Raw genomic sequence first — 17,761 nt, 5'->3', positions numbered from 1 at the left:
TGGACTTGTAAAACTGCCAAAAACAAACTTTGATGCATATGTAAATGAGGGCTCGCAAGTGCCCAGGGGCGGTGTCCACAGTGTTGGTGCCCAGGCAGTTTTGCCTCTTCGGCTTTTATCCCCGCCCAGCCTCTTCCACTGCCCGCCCATCTGTTTTCTCGATCCTGCGCGCTGACTTCCTTGGCCGGGGCATGCGCCCTGCAATGCCCATTGCTGGCACGGCATCGCAGTAGCTTATGCGCAGGCTAACGGATCAAAGGGATAAATGTACCTCTGTTGGCTCTGTCTGCAGTGACAGCTGCTCGCTCGGCTTTCCTCCTTCTCCTGCGCAGATGGACCGCCTCCTTTCTGCAGAGGAGAACGCTGAGCGTGCCGAGAGCAGTGCACTCATTGTTCGAGGATACTAGACTACGCAATAGCGAAGCCTAGTATCGGGGGAAAAAAGGCAAATCCTGGTACCGAGGTCGATACCAGGCAAAAGTATCGAAAATTTGATACCCGAAACAACCCTAACCTGAACCTTGTACGCGGAACTTGAAAACAGAAGTTCGCTCATCCCTAGTCAGCAGTCTTCCCCATGATTGTGTGGCATCCTGAAGCAGCCATTTAACCACTTAGTGACCACCCATATAAGTTATGGGTCATGGGAAGCGGCAATGCAAAATAATTTTTTTGTTTTTAAAAAAAGGGGTTTTATTGCAAAGAAAGTAGTAAAGCTTAAATATAGATGTATTTGGTATCACTGTAATCGTACTGACCCAGAGGATAAAGATATGTTATTTATACCGGAAAATGAACGCCATTAAATTTATAACGTAAAAATGCAGTGGCAGTATTTTTATCTCCCTCCCAGAAAGAGTTAATAAGTTAATCAAAGTTATATGTACTCCAAAATGGCTCCATAAAAAACAAGCCCTCGTAATGCTATATAGACGGAAAAATAAAGTTATAGCTCTTGGAAAGCGATGATGGAAAAAAAGAAGAAAAACACTTGGTCATAAAGGCCCAAACAGGCGTGGTCACTAAGGGGTTAAAGGCTTAGCAAAGCTTTGCAGGTGTTTTGTGTTGATTAGAATGTGACACCATGAGTCTACAATATTGATCTTTCACAATGTTCTAATTTTTTGAGGTACTGACATCTCGGTGTTAATTGGTTGTAAACCACAATCTTCAACATTAAAAGAAATAAACACTTGATATAGATCACTCTTTATGAAATGAATCTGAGTTTCACTTTTTTGAATTACTGAGAAAAAATAAAATAAAACCTTTTCGATGTGCTAATTTATTGAGATGCACCTGTAGGTCAGATCCATGTTGCTACCAGTTTTGGTATCTAAGTAATGTGAATAGTCTTAACGTGAGAGAACCACAAAATCATACACACACATTAAATGGTGCCATTAAAGGGCTTCTCTCACTTCAGCAAATAGCATTTATCATCATGTAGAGAAAGTTAATACAAGGCACTTACTAATATGTTATCCATATTGCCTCCTTTGCTGGCTGGATTCATTTTTCCATCACATTATACACTTCTTGTTTCCATGGTTACAGACCACCCTGCAATCAGTCAGTGGTGGTCATGCTTATTTATTTATTTATTTTTTATAGTGTACAAGCACGACCACCACTGATGGATTGCAGGGTGGTCGTAACCATGGAAACAAGCAGTGTATAATGTGATGGAAAAATGAATCCAGCCAACAAAGGATAATAATACATTAGTAAGGGGCTTGTATTAACTTTCTCTACATGATAAATGCCACTGGCTGAAGTGAGAACCACTTTAACCGCCTCCGGACCGCCTAACGCACGGATGCGTCCTGGAGGCGGTCGATTCATTCCTCCTGGACGCATCCGTGCGTCATCTCTGCAAAAGTGGTATCGCCGTACTCAGGAGAAGTTGGGCAATGTGTTTTGGGGTGTCATTTTACATATACCCATGCTGGGTGAGAAATATCTTGGCAAAAGACAACTTTTCCCATTTTTTTTTTTTTTATACAAAGTTGGCATTTGACCAAGATATTTATCTGACCAAGATATTTATCTCACCCAGAATGGGTATATGTAAAATGACACCCCAAAACACATTCCCCAACTTCTCCTGAGTACGGCGATACCACTTTTGCAGCCTAGGTGGGCAAAGGGGCCCACATTCCAAAGAGCAAATTTCGGATTTCACCGGCCATTTTTTACAGATTTTGATTTCAAACTACTTCGCACGCATTTGGGCCCCTAAAATGCCAGGGCAGTATAACTACCCCACAAGTGAACCCATTTTGGAAAGAAGACACCCCCAGGTATTTCGTGATGGGCATAGTGAGTTCATGGAAGTTTTTATTTTTTGTCACAAGTTAGTGGAATATGAGACTTTGTAAAAAAAAATAAAAAATTCATCATTTTCCGCTAACTTGTGACAAAAAATAAAAAGTTCTATCAACTCACTATGCCCATCAGCGAATACCTTAGGGTGTCTACTTTCTGAAATGGGGTCATTTGTGGGGGTTTTCTACTGTCTGGGCATTGTAGAACCTCAGGAAACATGACAGGTGCTCAAAGTCAGAGCTGCTTCAAAAAGCAGAAACTTTTACCCAAACCATTTTTTTTTTAATCAAAGACCTGTAGAACAATAAATTTAGAGAAAAATTTATATGTCGTTCTTTTTAAAAAAAAATTTACAATTGAAAGTGAAAAATTTCATTTTTTTGCAAAAAAATCGGTAAATTTCGATAAATAACAAAAAAAGTAAAAATGTCAGCAGCATTGAAATACCACCAAATGAAAGCTCTATTAGTGAGAAGAAAAGGAGGTAAAATTCATTTGGGTGGTAAGTTGCATGACCGAGCAATAAACAGTGAAAGTAGTGTAGGTCAGAAGTGTAAAAAGTGGCCTGGTCATTAAGGGTGTTTAAGCTAGGGGGGCTGAGGTGGTTAAAGAGGCACAAAAAGCCCTCATAAGACTACATGTAAAGTCAAGTTTTCACTATGTGAAAACTGGGAGGATAAAAAAAATTGTGTACAGCAGGAAGGTGTTAAGCCCCCTTTTAGTTACTGGTTTGTTTTAAGTGATAAATGTACTGATGTTCTTTAGGTTTCTTGTCTCCTGAAATGCATGGAGATATATATAATATATATATATTTTTATTATAGGTATTAAAGATGTGATATACATGTCAGATAAGTATCATGACACTCCAGAAATGAAAGCTTCAAGACACCTGTTTGATCTTGCTGGGATCAAATGCACGTAAGACCAAAATGTTTTTCTATACTTTTTACTATGGTAACTGAAGTTTATTGTCAGACTGTATATTGCATAGTTGTAAAATTACTGCTGCTGACAGCAGGAGTGCACATAGTCATTGGTTGCTATGACGCTGTGCGCTTCATGCCGCCGCTGCACTACAGTAATACACTCGTATAGATCATAACAGTGTAGTACTGTAGTGCAGCGGCGGCATAGCAACCAATGACTCCGTGCGCTCCTGCTGTTAGCAGGATGCCAGGCCGGGATACCACGGACCGCTCACGGCCGTGTGCATTCGGCCTAATCCTGTAAACACTGAAGGATTAGTCTGGTGACAGGAGGAATATGTAGAGAAATTCTACTTTATTTTTTCCAAATTTATCATTTTATTGAAAAGTTTACAATTCAGCACAGTGCAAAATCAGATTTCTTTTTGACCCCTATTTAAAAAAAAAAATTTAAAAAAAATCCCTAATCTTACCTCATCTTGCTCACATTCCATTAATTAATGTATATCTCTGATGGAAGGCTATGATATATTCCACTGTGTAGGCATACCACGCTGTATACTTATAGAGATTTTGGAGCCTTGCATTGGGAAATACCCCTGAAGTATACCAATGATGTGTACAAATGAGATACGAATAGACCCTAAGGGGCCTTGTACACAGGCCAGTTTCAGACCAGATTGGGCTGCTGCAAACTGCATGTTAAATGTGCCATCGTTAATATGATCCTTCAGATCCCATATAGTTTATTCGTTGTCGGCAGCACATTTGTGTCATTGGGGAGTGTGCTGCCGACAATAGTGACCTAAAGACTATGTAAAAAAATGTCATCAGCTGAAGCAAGCATTTGCTTGTTTGTTGGCTGATCGCTGCCATGCTTACAGGAGCCCATGATCAGAAATGAGCGTCCTTATGAATTATCTGCCCTTGTCAAAGGGCTTGAACTGAGCTATTTACTGTGTGTTTGATCGTTTATAGAGGAGATACGCAGTGGTGTAACTAGAGTGTTATGGGCCCCAGTGCAAACTTGGATCGGGGCACCCCCCCTCCCCCCCCCCCAAAACAAAAAAATACATTTTAAATGTTTTTATTTTATTTTTACACTAAGCCCAATGCATGGCTACACTCACCTAGTCCTAACTAATAAGATCTGGTCCTACCTCATCCAGGGTGGTGTTGGTGTGATGTCCACTGGATCCAGAACAAGGTCCCTGTAGTGATAAAGGAAAAAATTATAATCACCTAAAGGAAGGGATGGTGGCTGCCTCTGTGAAATCACCAGCAGGGGGCGCTGTGCTGGCCTGTAAGACTGAGCCATGCCAATGTATAGCAGGGTAATCTAGGACATTTCCCCTAAGTGCTACTCCACAGTACTAATGCCCACATTGTGGCCCCTGACCGTAATAAAGCCCACCTTGTAGTCCCTTCAAAATAGTTATGCCTAGTTTTGTGCCCCTCACTGTAGAAATGCCCAGATATGTGCCCCATCACAGTAGTTGTCAGATTGTGCCCCATTACAGTACATGTGCCCCCCTTTTGCCTCCAGTCTGCAGCTCTATGGGAAAAAACAAACGCATACTTACCCTCTTCCCTGATGCGCTCCTGGCTGTGCTGAAGGCCTTCAGCGCTCCTCCCACAGCCAGCAGTGCCATGTGCAGGGGGAGCGCCGGAGGTCAGAAGTAAAGTGAAGCAGGGAGCGGAGACAGCTCCCTGCTTCATTCTGGAGACGAGCCCCCCCCGGCAGTGACGAGAACTGCCGGGTGAGCACATGGGGGGGCCCCCACCACCACCTCTGCAACCCCCATTGTACATGTTTTAAGAGCGCTCTGATGGGGCCCGGCATTGTCACTGTACTTAATGCTGGGCCCCGTCTGAGCGCTCCCATTACATAGAAGTGCAGTGGGCCCTCTCCTTCTGCCGGTCGTGGTCGTACCCTCTGCGACCGATCGTTAAGCCCCTGGGGATACGTAAGAACAGATCAGACCATCAGTTTATTGCATTGAAAAATTATAGCAGTTTCCCTGACAACGAAGGCGAACTTTATTTTTTTATTTTTTTTATTTTTAACACAAGTATACTTAAAGGGATTCTGTCACCAGGTTTGACCCCTGTCCGTTAAACATATGCTGATGTTCAGGGCGTCTTCACGATTCCTAATGTGGGCTTATAAATGTCATCTGTGGGCTTATTTAGCTAAAAAACAGCTATTACTAACCTGTCAGTCAAACAAATAAGGTGCCCAAGGGGATGTTAATAGGTGCAAGATGCCCGCCGCACCCACCGCCGTTCGTGCCCAGCGCCGCCTTTCCGGACTTCTGCACCGCCTCCTAATCCTCTGTGCCGCCTCTCGCTCTCCCTCCCTCCCCCCTCCTTCTGCTGTAAGATCTCGCGCTTGCGCACAGGGCTCTGCCTGATGCGCCCGTGCGGACTTCTCCATTTGGCTTCTTACAGCGAAGTGCGCATGCGCCGGCACTTCGCTCAACCCCTGTATGCGCGAGATCTTACAGCAGCAGGAGGAGGTGGGAGGGGGGGGGGAGAGCGAGAGGCGGCACAGAGGATTAGGAGGCGGCGCAGAAGTCTGGAAAGGCGACGCTGGTCACGAACGGCGGTGGGTGCGGCAGGCATCTTGCACCCATTAACATCCCCTTGGGCACCTTATTTGTTTGACTGACAGGTTAGTAATAGCTGTTTTTTAGCTAAATAAGCCCACAGATGACATTTATAAGCCCACATTAGGAATCGTGAAGACGCCCTGAACATCAGCATATGTTTAGCTGACAGGGGTCAAACCTGGTGACAGAATCCCTTTAACCACCTCCGGACCGTCCTGGAGGTGGTTGATTGTTTCCTCCTGGACGCGCCGGCGCGTCCTCTCGCGAGACGCGAGATTTCCTGTGAACGCGCGCACACAGGCACGCGCGTTCACAGGATCGGAAGGTAAGCGAGTGGATCTCCAGCCTGCCAGCGGCGATCGTTCGCTGGCAGGCTGGAGATGTGATTTTTTTAACCCCTAACAGGTATATTAGACGCTGTTATGATAACAGCGTCTAATATACCTGCTACCTGGTCCTCTGGTGGTCCCATTTGTTTGGATCGACCACCAGAGGACACAGGCAGCTCAGTAATATGTTGCACCAAGCACCACTACACTACACCCATCCCCCTGTCACTTATTAACCCCTTATTCGCCCTTGATCACCCTTGATCACCCCTGATCACCCTATATAGACTCCCTGATCACCCCCCCTGTCATTGATCACCCCCCTGTCATTGATAACCCCCTGTATGGCTCCATTCAGAGGTCCGTATGAATTTTACGGATCCACTGATAGATGGATCGGATCCGCAAAACACATACGGACGTCTGAATGGAGCCTTACAGGGGAGTGATCAATGACGGAGGTGATCACCCCATATAGACTCCCTGATCACCCCCCTGTCATTGATCACCCCCCTGTCATTGATCACCCCCCTGTAAGGCTGCATTCAGATGTCCGTATGATTTTTACGGATCCACTGATAGATGGATCGGATCCGCAAAACGCATACGGACGTCTGAATGGAGCCTTACAGGGGAGTGATCAATGATGGAGGTGATCACCCCATATAGACTCCCTGATCACCCCCCTGTCATTGATCACCCCCCTGTCATTGATCACCCCCCTGTCATTGATCACCCCTGTCATTGATCACCCCCTGTCATTGATCACCCCCCTGTCATTTATCACCCCCCTGTAAGGCTGCATTCAGATGTCCGTATGATTTTTACGGATCCACTGATAGATGGATCGGATCCGCAAAACACATACGGACGTCTGAATGGAGCCTTACAGGGGAGTGATCAATGACGGAGGTGATCACCCCATATAGACTCCCTGATCACCCCCCTGTCATTGATCACCCCCCTGTCATTGATCACCCCCCTGTAAGGCTGCATTCAGATGTCCGTATGATTTTTACGGATCCACTGATAGATGGATCGGATCCGCAAAACGCATACGGACGTCTGAATGGAGCCTTACAGGGGAGTGATCAATGACGGAGGTGATCACCCCATATAGACTCCCTGATCACCCCCCTGTCATTGATCACCCCCTGTCATTGATCACCCCCCTGTCATTGATCACCCCCCTGTAAGGCTGCATTCAGATGTCCGTATGATTTATACGGATCCACTGATAGATGGATCGGATCCGCAAAACGCATACGGACGTCTGAATGGAGCCTTACAGGGGAGTGATCAATGACGGAGGTGATCACCCCATATAGACTCCCTGATCACCCCCTGTCATTGATCACCCCCCTATCATTGATCACCCTCCTGTAAGGCTGCATTCAGATGTCCGTATGATTTTTACGGATCCACTGATACATGGATCGGATCCGCAAAACACATACGGACATCTGAATGGAGCCTTACAGGGGGGTGATCACCCCATATAGACTCCCTGATCATCCCCCTGTCATTGATCACCCCCCTGTCATTGATCACCCCCCTGTAAGGCTGCATTCAGATGTCCGTATGATTTTTACGGATCCACTGATACATGGATCGGATCCGCAAAACACATACGGACATCTGAATGGAGCCTTATAGGGGGGTGATCAATGACAGGGGGGTGATCACCCCATATAGACTCCCTGATCACCCCCCTGTCATTGATCACCCCCCTGTCATTGATCACCCCCCTGTAAGGCTGCATTCAGACATTTTTTTGGCCCAAGTTAGCGGAAATTATTTTTTTTTTTCTTACAAAGTCTCATATTCCACTAACTTGTGTCAAAAAATAAAATCTCACATGAACTCACCATACCCCTCATGGAATCCAAATGCGTAAAAATGTTTAGACATTTATATTCCAGACTTCTTCTCACGCTTTAGGGCCCCTGGAATGCCAGGGCAGTATAAATACCCCACATGTGACCCCATTTCGGAAAGAAGACACCCCAAGGTATTCCGTGAGGGGCATATTGAGTCCATGAAAGATTGAATATTTTGTCCCAAGTTAGCGGAAAGGGAGACTTTGTGAGAAAAATAAATAAATAATCAATTTCCGCTAACTTGTGCCAAAAAAAAAAAAATTACATGAACTCGCCATGCCCCTCATTGAATACCTTGGGGTGTCTTCTTTCCAAAATGGGGTCACATGTGGGGTATTTATACTGCCCTGGCATTCTAGGGGCCCTAAAGCGTGAGAAGAAGTCTAAGATCCAAATGTCTAAAAATGCCCTCATAAAATGAATGTGGGCCCCTTTGCGCATCTAGGATGCAAAAAAGTGTCACACATGTGGTATCGCCGTACTCAGGAGAAGTTGGGGAATGTGTTTTGGGGTGTCATTTTACATATACCCATGCTGGGTGAGATAAATAGCTTGGTCAAATGCCAACTTTGTATAAAAAATGGGAAAAGTTGTCTTTTGCCGAGATATTTCTCTCACCCAGCATGAGTATATGTAAAAAGACACCCCAAAACACATTGCCCAACTTCTCCTGAATACGGAGATACCACATGTGTGACACTTTTTTGCAGCCTAGGTGGGCAAAGGGGCCCACATTCCAAAGAGCACCTTTAGGATTTCACAGGTCATTTACCTACTTACCACACATTAGGGCCCCTGGAAAATGCCAGGGCAGTATAACTACCCCACAAGTGACCCCATTTTGGAAAGAAGACACCCCAAGGTATTCCGTGAGGGGCATGGCGAGTTCCTAGAATTTTTTATTTTTTGTCACAAGTTAGTGGAAAATGATGATTGATTTTTTTTTTTTCTTACAAAGTCTCATATTCCACTAACTTGTGACAAAAAATAAAAACTTCCATGAACTCACTATGCCCATCACGAAATACCTTGGGGTGTCTTCTTTCCAAAATGGGGTCACTTGTGGGGTAGTTATACTGCCCTGGCATTCTAGGGGCCCAAATGTGTGGTAAGAAGTTTAAAATCAAAATGTGTAAAAAATGCCCGGTGAAATCCGAAAGGTGCTCTTTGGAATGTGGGCCCCTTTGCCCACCTAGGCTGCAAAAAAGTGTCACACATGTGGTATCTCCGTACTCAGGAGAAATTGGGGAATGTGTTTTGGGGTGTCATTTTACATATACCCATGCTGGGTGAGAGAAATATCTTGGCAAAAGACAACTTTTCCCATTTTTTTTATACAAAGTTGGCATTTAACCAAGATATTTATCTCACCCAGCATGGGTATATGTAAAATGACACCCCAAAACACATTCCCCAACTTCTCCTGAGTACGGAGATACCACATGTGTGACACTTTTTTGCAGCCTAGGTGGGCAAAGGGGCCCACATTCCAAAGAGCACCTTTCGGATTTCACCGACCATTTTTTACAGAATTTGATTTTAAACTCCTTGCCACACATTTGGGCCCCTAGAATGCCAGGGCAGTATAACTACCCCACAAGTGACCCCATTTTGGAAAGAAGACACCCCAAGGTATTCGCTTCGCTGATGGGCATAGTGAGTTCATAGAAGTTTTTATTTTTTGTCACAAGTTAGTGGAATATGAGACTTTGTAAGAAAAAAAAAAAAAAGAAAAAAAATCATCATTTTCCGCTAACTTGTGACAAAAAATAAAAAGTTCTATGAACTCACTATGCCCATCAGCGAATACCTTAGGGTGTCTACTTTCCGAAATGGGGTCATTTGTGGGGTGTTTGTACTGTCTGGGCATTGTAGAACCTCAGGAAACATGACAGGTGCTCAGAAAGTCAGAGCTGCTTCAAAAAGCGGAAATTCACATTTTTGTACCATAGTTTCTAAACGCTATAACTTTTACCCAAACCATTTTTTTTTTACCCAAACATTTTTTTTTATCAAAGACATGTAGAACAATAAATTTAGAGTAAAATTTATATATGGATGTCGTTTTTTTTTGCAAAATTTTACAACTGAAAGTGAAAAATGTCATTTTTTTGAAAAAAAATCGTTAAATTTCGATTTAATAACAAAAAGTAAAAATGTCAGCAGCAATGAAACACCACCAAATGAAAGCTCTATTAGTGAGAAGAAAAGGAGGTAAAATTAATTTGGGTGGTAAGTTGCATGACCGAGCAATAAACGGTGAAAGTAGTGTAGGTCAGAAGTGTAAAAAGTGGCCTGGTCTTTCAGGGTGTTTAAGCCATAGGGGCTGAGGTGGTTAAAGGGGTTCTCTGAGAATTAAGAAAATGTAAATGGTTAAATAGTACTTTATAATAAATATATTCTTAAATTCCTTTCATTAGTTATAATGGCTTGTTTTGTCTGGGGAGCAATCATCAGGGGAAACAAAATGGCCGTTGTCCCATTTAGTTCATACAAAACCTGTCCTGATCACACATGAGGACAAGTTAATTTACAACACTGAGGTAAAGAGCTGCCTCATCCTCCTCTCCTACTTGTCAGGGATTATGATCCTGAATACAGATAAGAACTTTAGCTGACTCTGGGGAATTTAGTTCATGGGGAGACATGACTTACAGAGAGGATGTGTAAAGGCACGTTGTTTACTGTATAGACAAAAAAACAGGGTGAACCATAGGGTAAAAACGTTTGGGAATTTTGAAATGTACTCCAATTTAGGAGGCTCACCTTATAGGGTTGTGCAATTATAGGCACAACGCTACTGTAGACGTGTCGGAGATAAATTCAATCCCCAATGTAAAGGTAGGTATGCAGCCACGGATGAAGGTGTCCTCAGATGAGCGTGCCAGGGCCCACACAGAGGATTGGAATGAAGTGAAAAAGAAGCATCCCTCGGCGCAAGGAACCAACCAATTCCGGATGATGTAGCTTCAAAAAGTATTTATTGCAACCACACTACGCGTTTCGGGTGAAGAATATTTCATAACAAATGGACAAACATGCTGGATATATATACACACCTAAATGGACGGACCAGCCCATCGCTAGGGAGGAGGAACAGCGTCACCCAGGGTCACATGATCGCTGGTCCGCTGGTGTGACCTATGATGCAGACTTGTTGCTATGGGACGTGACTCTTCCAGGCCGGCGTGAAGAGAGGCTCGGCAGACGGAGAGGTCAGGCGTCACGCTGTCTTCATGATGCAATCTGCAGTGCTGTTGAAATGTGCTTAAGATGCCATTCTTCACTGGGAAAGATCGGTCTACAGGGCAATGTATTATTTTAAAAGAAGGGGACGGGGGAAACATATTCCCACATGTATCAGGAGGACTGAAAGTTAAATTGATAATGACATAAATAAATATAAATATAAAAATAGATGGATAAGACGTAAATGAATAGGTAATAAAATCCAGAATATATAATGTATATAAATTTTGATATACAGAGAGGATGGACAGGGCAGACTGTGGTAATGTGGGTCTGTGGTAATGGAGACTGCATACAAGAGCTGCTGCTCATTAGCCACACCTCACCCTCCTCATGTCTCCTCATCTTCTCCATTCCCACAGAGATTCACCTATATTCAGAATCATGATTCCTGTCAAGCAGAGAGGAGGATGAGGCAGCTCTATGGCTCATTGTGGTGAAGTAACTTGTCGTCCTGTGTGATTTTAGGACAGGTTTTGTGTATACTGATAGGACGGAGGCCATTTTATTTCTCCTAATGACTGCTCCCTAGACAAAACAAGCCATTCTAAGTAATGAAAGTTATTTGTGAATATATTTATTATAAAATAAGTTTTTTAATTCCCGGAGAAACCCTTTTAATTTAACTTCAGCAAAGAGAATAGGGAAGGGGCAGGGCGTTTTGGCACAAAAGGAAAAAAAACTTTAGCAATGAAACCAAGTCCTGGAGCTCAGTTCTTAGAAATGTTTTCTTTTCCTGATAATTTATGATCTCCGTTAGCTGAAAAACACACAGCCTCAGCAACTCCATGTGTCTTTTTGTTTCTGTCTACCCCTTCTAAGGATTCTCTCTGCATGGGGCACTATAATTGGCTTCTCTAGAGAGAGCATGAAGTCTAAGCAATGTATTCCTCCCCCCCCTCCTCCTTTCTCTTCTCATTCGACTGATGGAAAGCATGTTTCAGCACATAACTAACCTATATATTTTATATTTTAAGGAATTTTGTACCCAAGCTGAAAAAAGTAGTCATTGACTTTGATTCAATCAATAACACCAGGAGGACTCCTGAAGACTTGTTGTCGTGCATTTTCATAAATGTACAATCTTATCTAAAGATATTATGGTCTAAATATCAATGCCCATTGCCTTTAAGTGTAGTCACAGATTGAACCAGAGTCTGATATTTCTCTATAGGATTGAAACAGGCCGAGATGAGGTTATGCTGAGTTCAATTTGGGAACATGTTTGTGGGGACATAGAGTATATTGTCTTTTAAAATTATTGTGAGCAGATGTAGTATATCCATTAATACTATAATGGGCCCTACAGACATGTATCTGTGAGAAACAACAATTTGAATAGCAATGTATTATTTTACTTCATTACAAAATCATTAGGGAAGTCTACTTTGTAGGAAGCATTAGGTGTATGAATGTCCCATTCATGTCTTCATAATTATATTCTATATATTCCTGTGTGGTGTATTTAAATTTGCAACATATCTTAACCAATGACTTATATAATATGTAATCTATGTATAACAGTGTATCGATGTGTGTGTGTGTGTGTATATATATATATATATATATATATATATATATATATATATAGATATAGATATATAATTTAGAATATATATTTTGTGCCGTGTATATCCCACTGACCATATAGACTTTTAAGGTTTAGAAAAGTATTGGAGTTATCTTCCTACTAATTGGTTTTCATGAGGAGAGCTGAATATTATTAGCCAGCCATGTGGCCAAGTTAATGAATCCGGATGTTAAGTAAAAGGAACCATTGTCCATTGTCCCTAAGAAGACAGTAGGAGATGGTGACTCCAACATGTCTAGATTAGGGGTAATTAAAATGTCGGGAAGAAACCCTTAATACTGATGTATGTTCAAGAGGTTAATAAGGTCATTATTAGATATTTAGAATTAATGTCGGAATTGTTATGTAGTACAACAGTGCCATCTAGAGGTAAATTGATAATAGTATGGCATTTTCACCAGTGTTCCAAGGGTTAAAATGACATCATTGGTATCTGCATACGAACACACCCATCTTGTCTGATTGGAGATCCCTAATCTAGAAGGGGAGGAATTCTTAGATAACATGGGGTATAAACTATGCATGTAAGAGGTTAGAAGATCTATCTAGCTATCTATCCATCTATCTACACTCTTCAACTGAAACAACTGCAACTAACAATTTACTTCAACAACAAAAAGAAACTTGGATTAATTTTTGGTCACTGGAAGAGTTTTTTTTGAGAACTGATTACACCCGAAACCTGTCCATCCTTGACTTGGTAACGTATGTTATATTTTGCTTGTGATATTATTAAGATATTCCTCTCAGCGTATAGTCAAGTGTTTCCATATTGTGGGAACGTATAGTGTTAATCACCTCCCTAATGCTAGTTGTCCTCTTAGCAAAGATGCATATTGCTAATGGGAGATTAGACATTATCTGAGTAGAGGAAAACTCTGGGAAATTATATTTCCATAGTCTGGTTGCTGAGTGGGATATAATATCATATTAATATCATTTATATTTTTGATTGTCATAGGCTGAGACAGAGTCAAGGGACAACATTTATTGTTCTTGTATTAATCTGTATTTTGTCATGTTATAACCTGTTGGTAAACAGAAAATCCTGAGCTTGTCTTGATGTATTAAGTATTGGTCTGTTTGATAAAGAAATTATCATTTATTTCTTATCATATGTTACTTTTAATAATTCTGTGCTGGTGAGAAAATGATAGTGGATTATACCACCATCTAGTGGTGGTTTATTGGTACTGCGTCAATTTGTCTATCCATTGATCTTATGTCAGTTTTATATTGGAATTTTACTCATTTATAAATAAATTGTTACATATATTTTGTATAATTGATTGCCCCTTTGTTTTCATTAATTGCATAAATTAAATTTAGAGTCTCAAGATAAAAGAAAGGCGTTTTATGTCCGCCTAGTGGATTTCCTGACTAATTTCCATTTTTTATTATTTTATTAATTTTTATATTTTTATATAAAATATTTATATTTTATATAAAAGATATACCTTGACATTGTAGAATCGTTTCGATGACAACCAATGAAAAGTTACTTCTGGTGATGAAGAAATGTCTCCAAAGACCAGTAAATACTTGCTTAACAGTTCTGTTCCACATACTGACAGGCCTAAAGATGTGACAAATGCTTTTGTTACTTGGCTGCAGTGATGGTAGTAGTATTGCTTCTTTACTTGGCATGGACTCTGGACTGACTTGTCTGTAGTATTCTCTCTGTAAAAGTATATCCCATTTTTAAAATGTTTTTATTAGGTATAGATTTCAGTGATTTTGGGTAAATCTGTTCTTAAAGGGTTGGCTTGTTGCTAGGAAATGCCACCAACGTCAGATTGCACTCCCTTGGCTCTTTTCAAGACTCCCATAGAAATGAATGGAGAATGTGGAGCTCTCCCCTTTTTGCTTTGGGAGCCCCGTTCTAGAGAGGTGCAGCTCCCACCACTGGGACCCCACCTAATATATCTGACTGGTGGCGTATTGTAGCAGTGTGCCGTCAATGTGTGGGATGGGCCAAGCCCTTTACTCTTCTCCCTGTAATATATCTTTAATTGTGTTGGTAGATTTTACTACTTTTTGTATTCTTTAATATGTTGCTAATAAACTTGTATGATTAGTCCTTGTGGATTTTGTTGTGTTAATTTTCTTTGTCACTGAGCATTATAGCTTGCAATCCGGTGTATCTTTTAGATTAATGGAAGAGCATGATACTACTGGGAAACGGTGACTGTCTTATCTACAATTATTAGATTATGATGTGCAGATTGGAATATTCCACTGGAATGGACTCATCGCGGCCTGTAACTCTTGATCTAGAGTAGTTTTACACTACGTAATATACAGGGGAAAATGCATGGCCCAGCATGAATGAATTGTATGTTTTTTGCTGGAGAAATGACTGAATTTCACGACCTCCATTGCAGTATAAATTGAGATCGCAGCATAAATTGACATGCTGCAGATTTCAGATGTGGATGACGAGCACATTTAGGTTTGTTTTGTCTATGGGGGAGATTTATCAAAACTGATGCAAAGAGAAAACTGGCTTATTTGCCCGTAGCAACCAATTGGATTCCATCTTTCATTTTTCAGAGCTCCTTTGGAAAAATGAAAGGCTCCTTCTGATTGGTTGCTATGGGCATCTAAGCCAGTTTTTTTTCTTTGCACCAGTTTTGATAAATCTCCCTTATGTCTATTAGCTGGTATATTTTACATCTGCTATACTATTGTTACAACTTAATTTATTCCTACGTCCTATGACGGCACCCGGAGAGAGGATCCGCTTCCCAGGACAGGAAACCCACAGGTATAAATTAAAAGGAGCCTCTCCCTCATTCAGTGGTTTCCTGTCCTGGAAGGACAACATGCAGGCTTTTTATTTTTACATGGGGAGTAGTTTCTCCCTGGATTAAGGTTGGCTGGGCAGAGGGGTGCGCCGCGTGAGTTCCCCGCTACGCACACGTTGAAGACGGTGCACTGTCGTTGGTCTCTGGACGGACGCGGCGGTACTCACCAGAGGGCAGCAGGCACGGAGAGCGATCCCTGCTTCGCCTCGTGGCGTCTGGGGTCTGGCCTCCACAGAGCAGGCAAGTAAGAGCGGGCGGAGCTTGAAGGAGCGCTCTTTTCAAAGCAGCAGAGCAGTAGTGACGAGCTCAAAGGCGCACGATGCATAAGAGGAAGCGCTAATCAGGTGATCCTGGTGTCACATGCTGGATTCAGAGCATTCTTCAGCCCAGTTCAAGCCTGCCTTAGGATCTTTGCGGAGTTCTTCCAGATCCAAGGCTGTAAGAGGTATCCCAGTATGGAGAGCTCTGGGGAGAACACAAGAGACCCAGTTACCCCTGTACCTGTGGTATGAATCAGGGTATGGGTCTATCTTCAATGTAATGGACTTTTTTTGGAGGATTATTTTATCTTGGCCATATGTGTATGTTGTGTGTGTTTTTTTTAATTTTTTTTATTATATAAGGATAAACCTAAAAAAGCCACCACTAAAACGCGCCATAAAGAATGTGGCCTCTGTAAAACAAAGCTAGATTCAGCCTTTACTAAACCGTTATGTAGAGCATGCATTAAAAATGCCATTGCTGAAGAATCCCCGGGTATGGTTGGATGCATGAAGGAAATGAATGGGGAAGAAGTCAATAGTACCTTGCTATCTAGAAAAGAACACAGTCACCATAGACAGAGAAGTTCTAGAGCAAGCATCCTCAAACTGCGTCCCTCCAGCTGTTGTAAAACTGCAACTCACACAATGCCCTGCTGTAGTCTGATACCTGTAGGCTGTTCGGGCATGCTGGGAGTTGTAGTTTTGCAACAGCTGGAGGGCCGCAGTTTGAGGATGCCTGTTCTAGAGAAAAGTCTGCTTTAACTTTGCGAGGTTCTGATGAATTCCTAGAAAGCGGGGAAGTAGACACAGCTTCATCCTCGGATGACGAAGGTGGCAGTAGACTTTTTCTTTCCCCCATTCAAGATGGTTGGAGCAGCCATGAATTTTGAAGATGCTAAAGAAGTCCAATCTGTACGGGACATAATGTTTGAGGGGCTACAAACGAAAACAATTTATTTATTTTTTATCCATAGAAATATCGGGGCCATGTTTAACAGGGACTGGAAACATCCGGATAAGCGCAGTTTCATCCCAGGCTCGGTTAAGAGAAAATATCCCTTTTTGAAGAAGTTGAGTGCTCTTTATGGGACAAACCACCTAAAATCGATGTCCCCATAGCCAAAGTCTCATGTAGATCCTCACTGCCTTTTGATGATCTCAGTCAACTGAAGGACACGATGGATAGGAAGGCGGATAGTTTTTTTAAGAAGAACTTGAGTCCATTGGAGTGGCATTAAAACCGAATATCGCTTCTACTTGTACGGCTGGAGCCTCGGATTAGGGATAAAACCCCCAGAGATAAATTATTAGAATCCCTTCAGGCCATCTCTAAAGCAGCAGATATTTTGGCTGATGCTGTTAGACTATCTGCTAAGGCCTCATCTATGGCTAATTCTGCTCGTCGAGCATTATGGCTGAAAAATGGGTCAGGCGATGTAGCCTCTAAGTCACCTTTGTAGCATCCCATGTGAGGGTAAATACCTTTTTGGCTCAACCCTAGATGAAGCGGGAGATAGAAGGGTTTTCCATCTTCCATTCCTCCTTCCTTTCGTAGACAGAATTTTTCTTTTTGAAAGGGCTGGCGGTTTAAGGATAGGGAAAAAAGCCCAGGGAGAAAGAACGATAAGTAGAAATGATCCAGAGCTAGGGGGTTTTTGTTCAGAAATCTGCCCTCAGATACTGCCAGAAAAGATAATCCACAATGACGCCAGGGTAGGAGGAAGATTAAAAAATTTCCTCCAAGCCTGGACAAAAATAACAAACAGCACCTGG

General features: G+C 42.3%; 1 protein-coding gene across 1 annotated transcript in view; it reads left to right on the top strand.

Moving 5' to 3' along the window:
- Positions 1-16,878, top strand: part of LOC120991009 (deoxycytidylate deaminase-like) — a 93,618-nt gene extending 76,740 nt beyond the window's left edge. Inside the window, exons 6-9 of the mRNA XM_040419899.1 lie at positions 3,153-3,249; positions 12,305-12,404; positions 16,349-16,481; positions 16,778-16,878. Coding sequence (XP_040275833.1) covers positions 3,153-3,249; positions 12,305-12,404; positions 16,349-16,481; positions 16,778-16,878 — 431 coding nt within the window. The remainder of the gene's footprint in view (positions 1-3,152; positions 3,250-12,304; positions 12,405-16,348; positions 16,482-16,777) is intronic.
- The last annotated feature ends 883 nt before the right edge of the window (positions 16,879-17,761 follow it).

Source organism: Bufo bufo, chromosome 2 (assembly GCF_905171765.1).
Source record: "Bufo bufo chromosome 2, aBufBuf1.1, whole genome shotgun sequence".
Lineage (NCBI taxonomy): Eukaryota > Metazoa > Chordata > Amphibia > Anura > Bufonidae > Bufo > Bufo bufo.
Note: the sequence above shows the minus strand (reverse complement) of the source record. Positions and strands in the feature narration are given on the sequence as shown.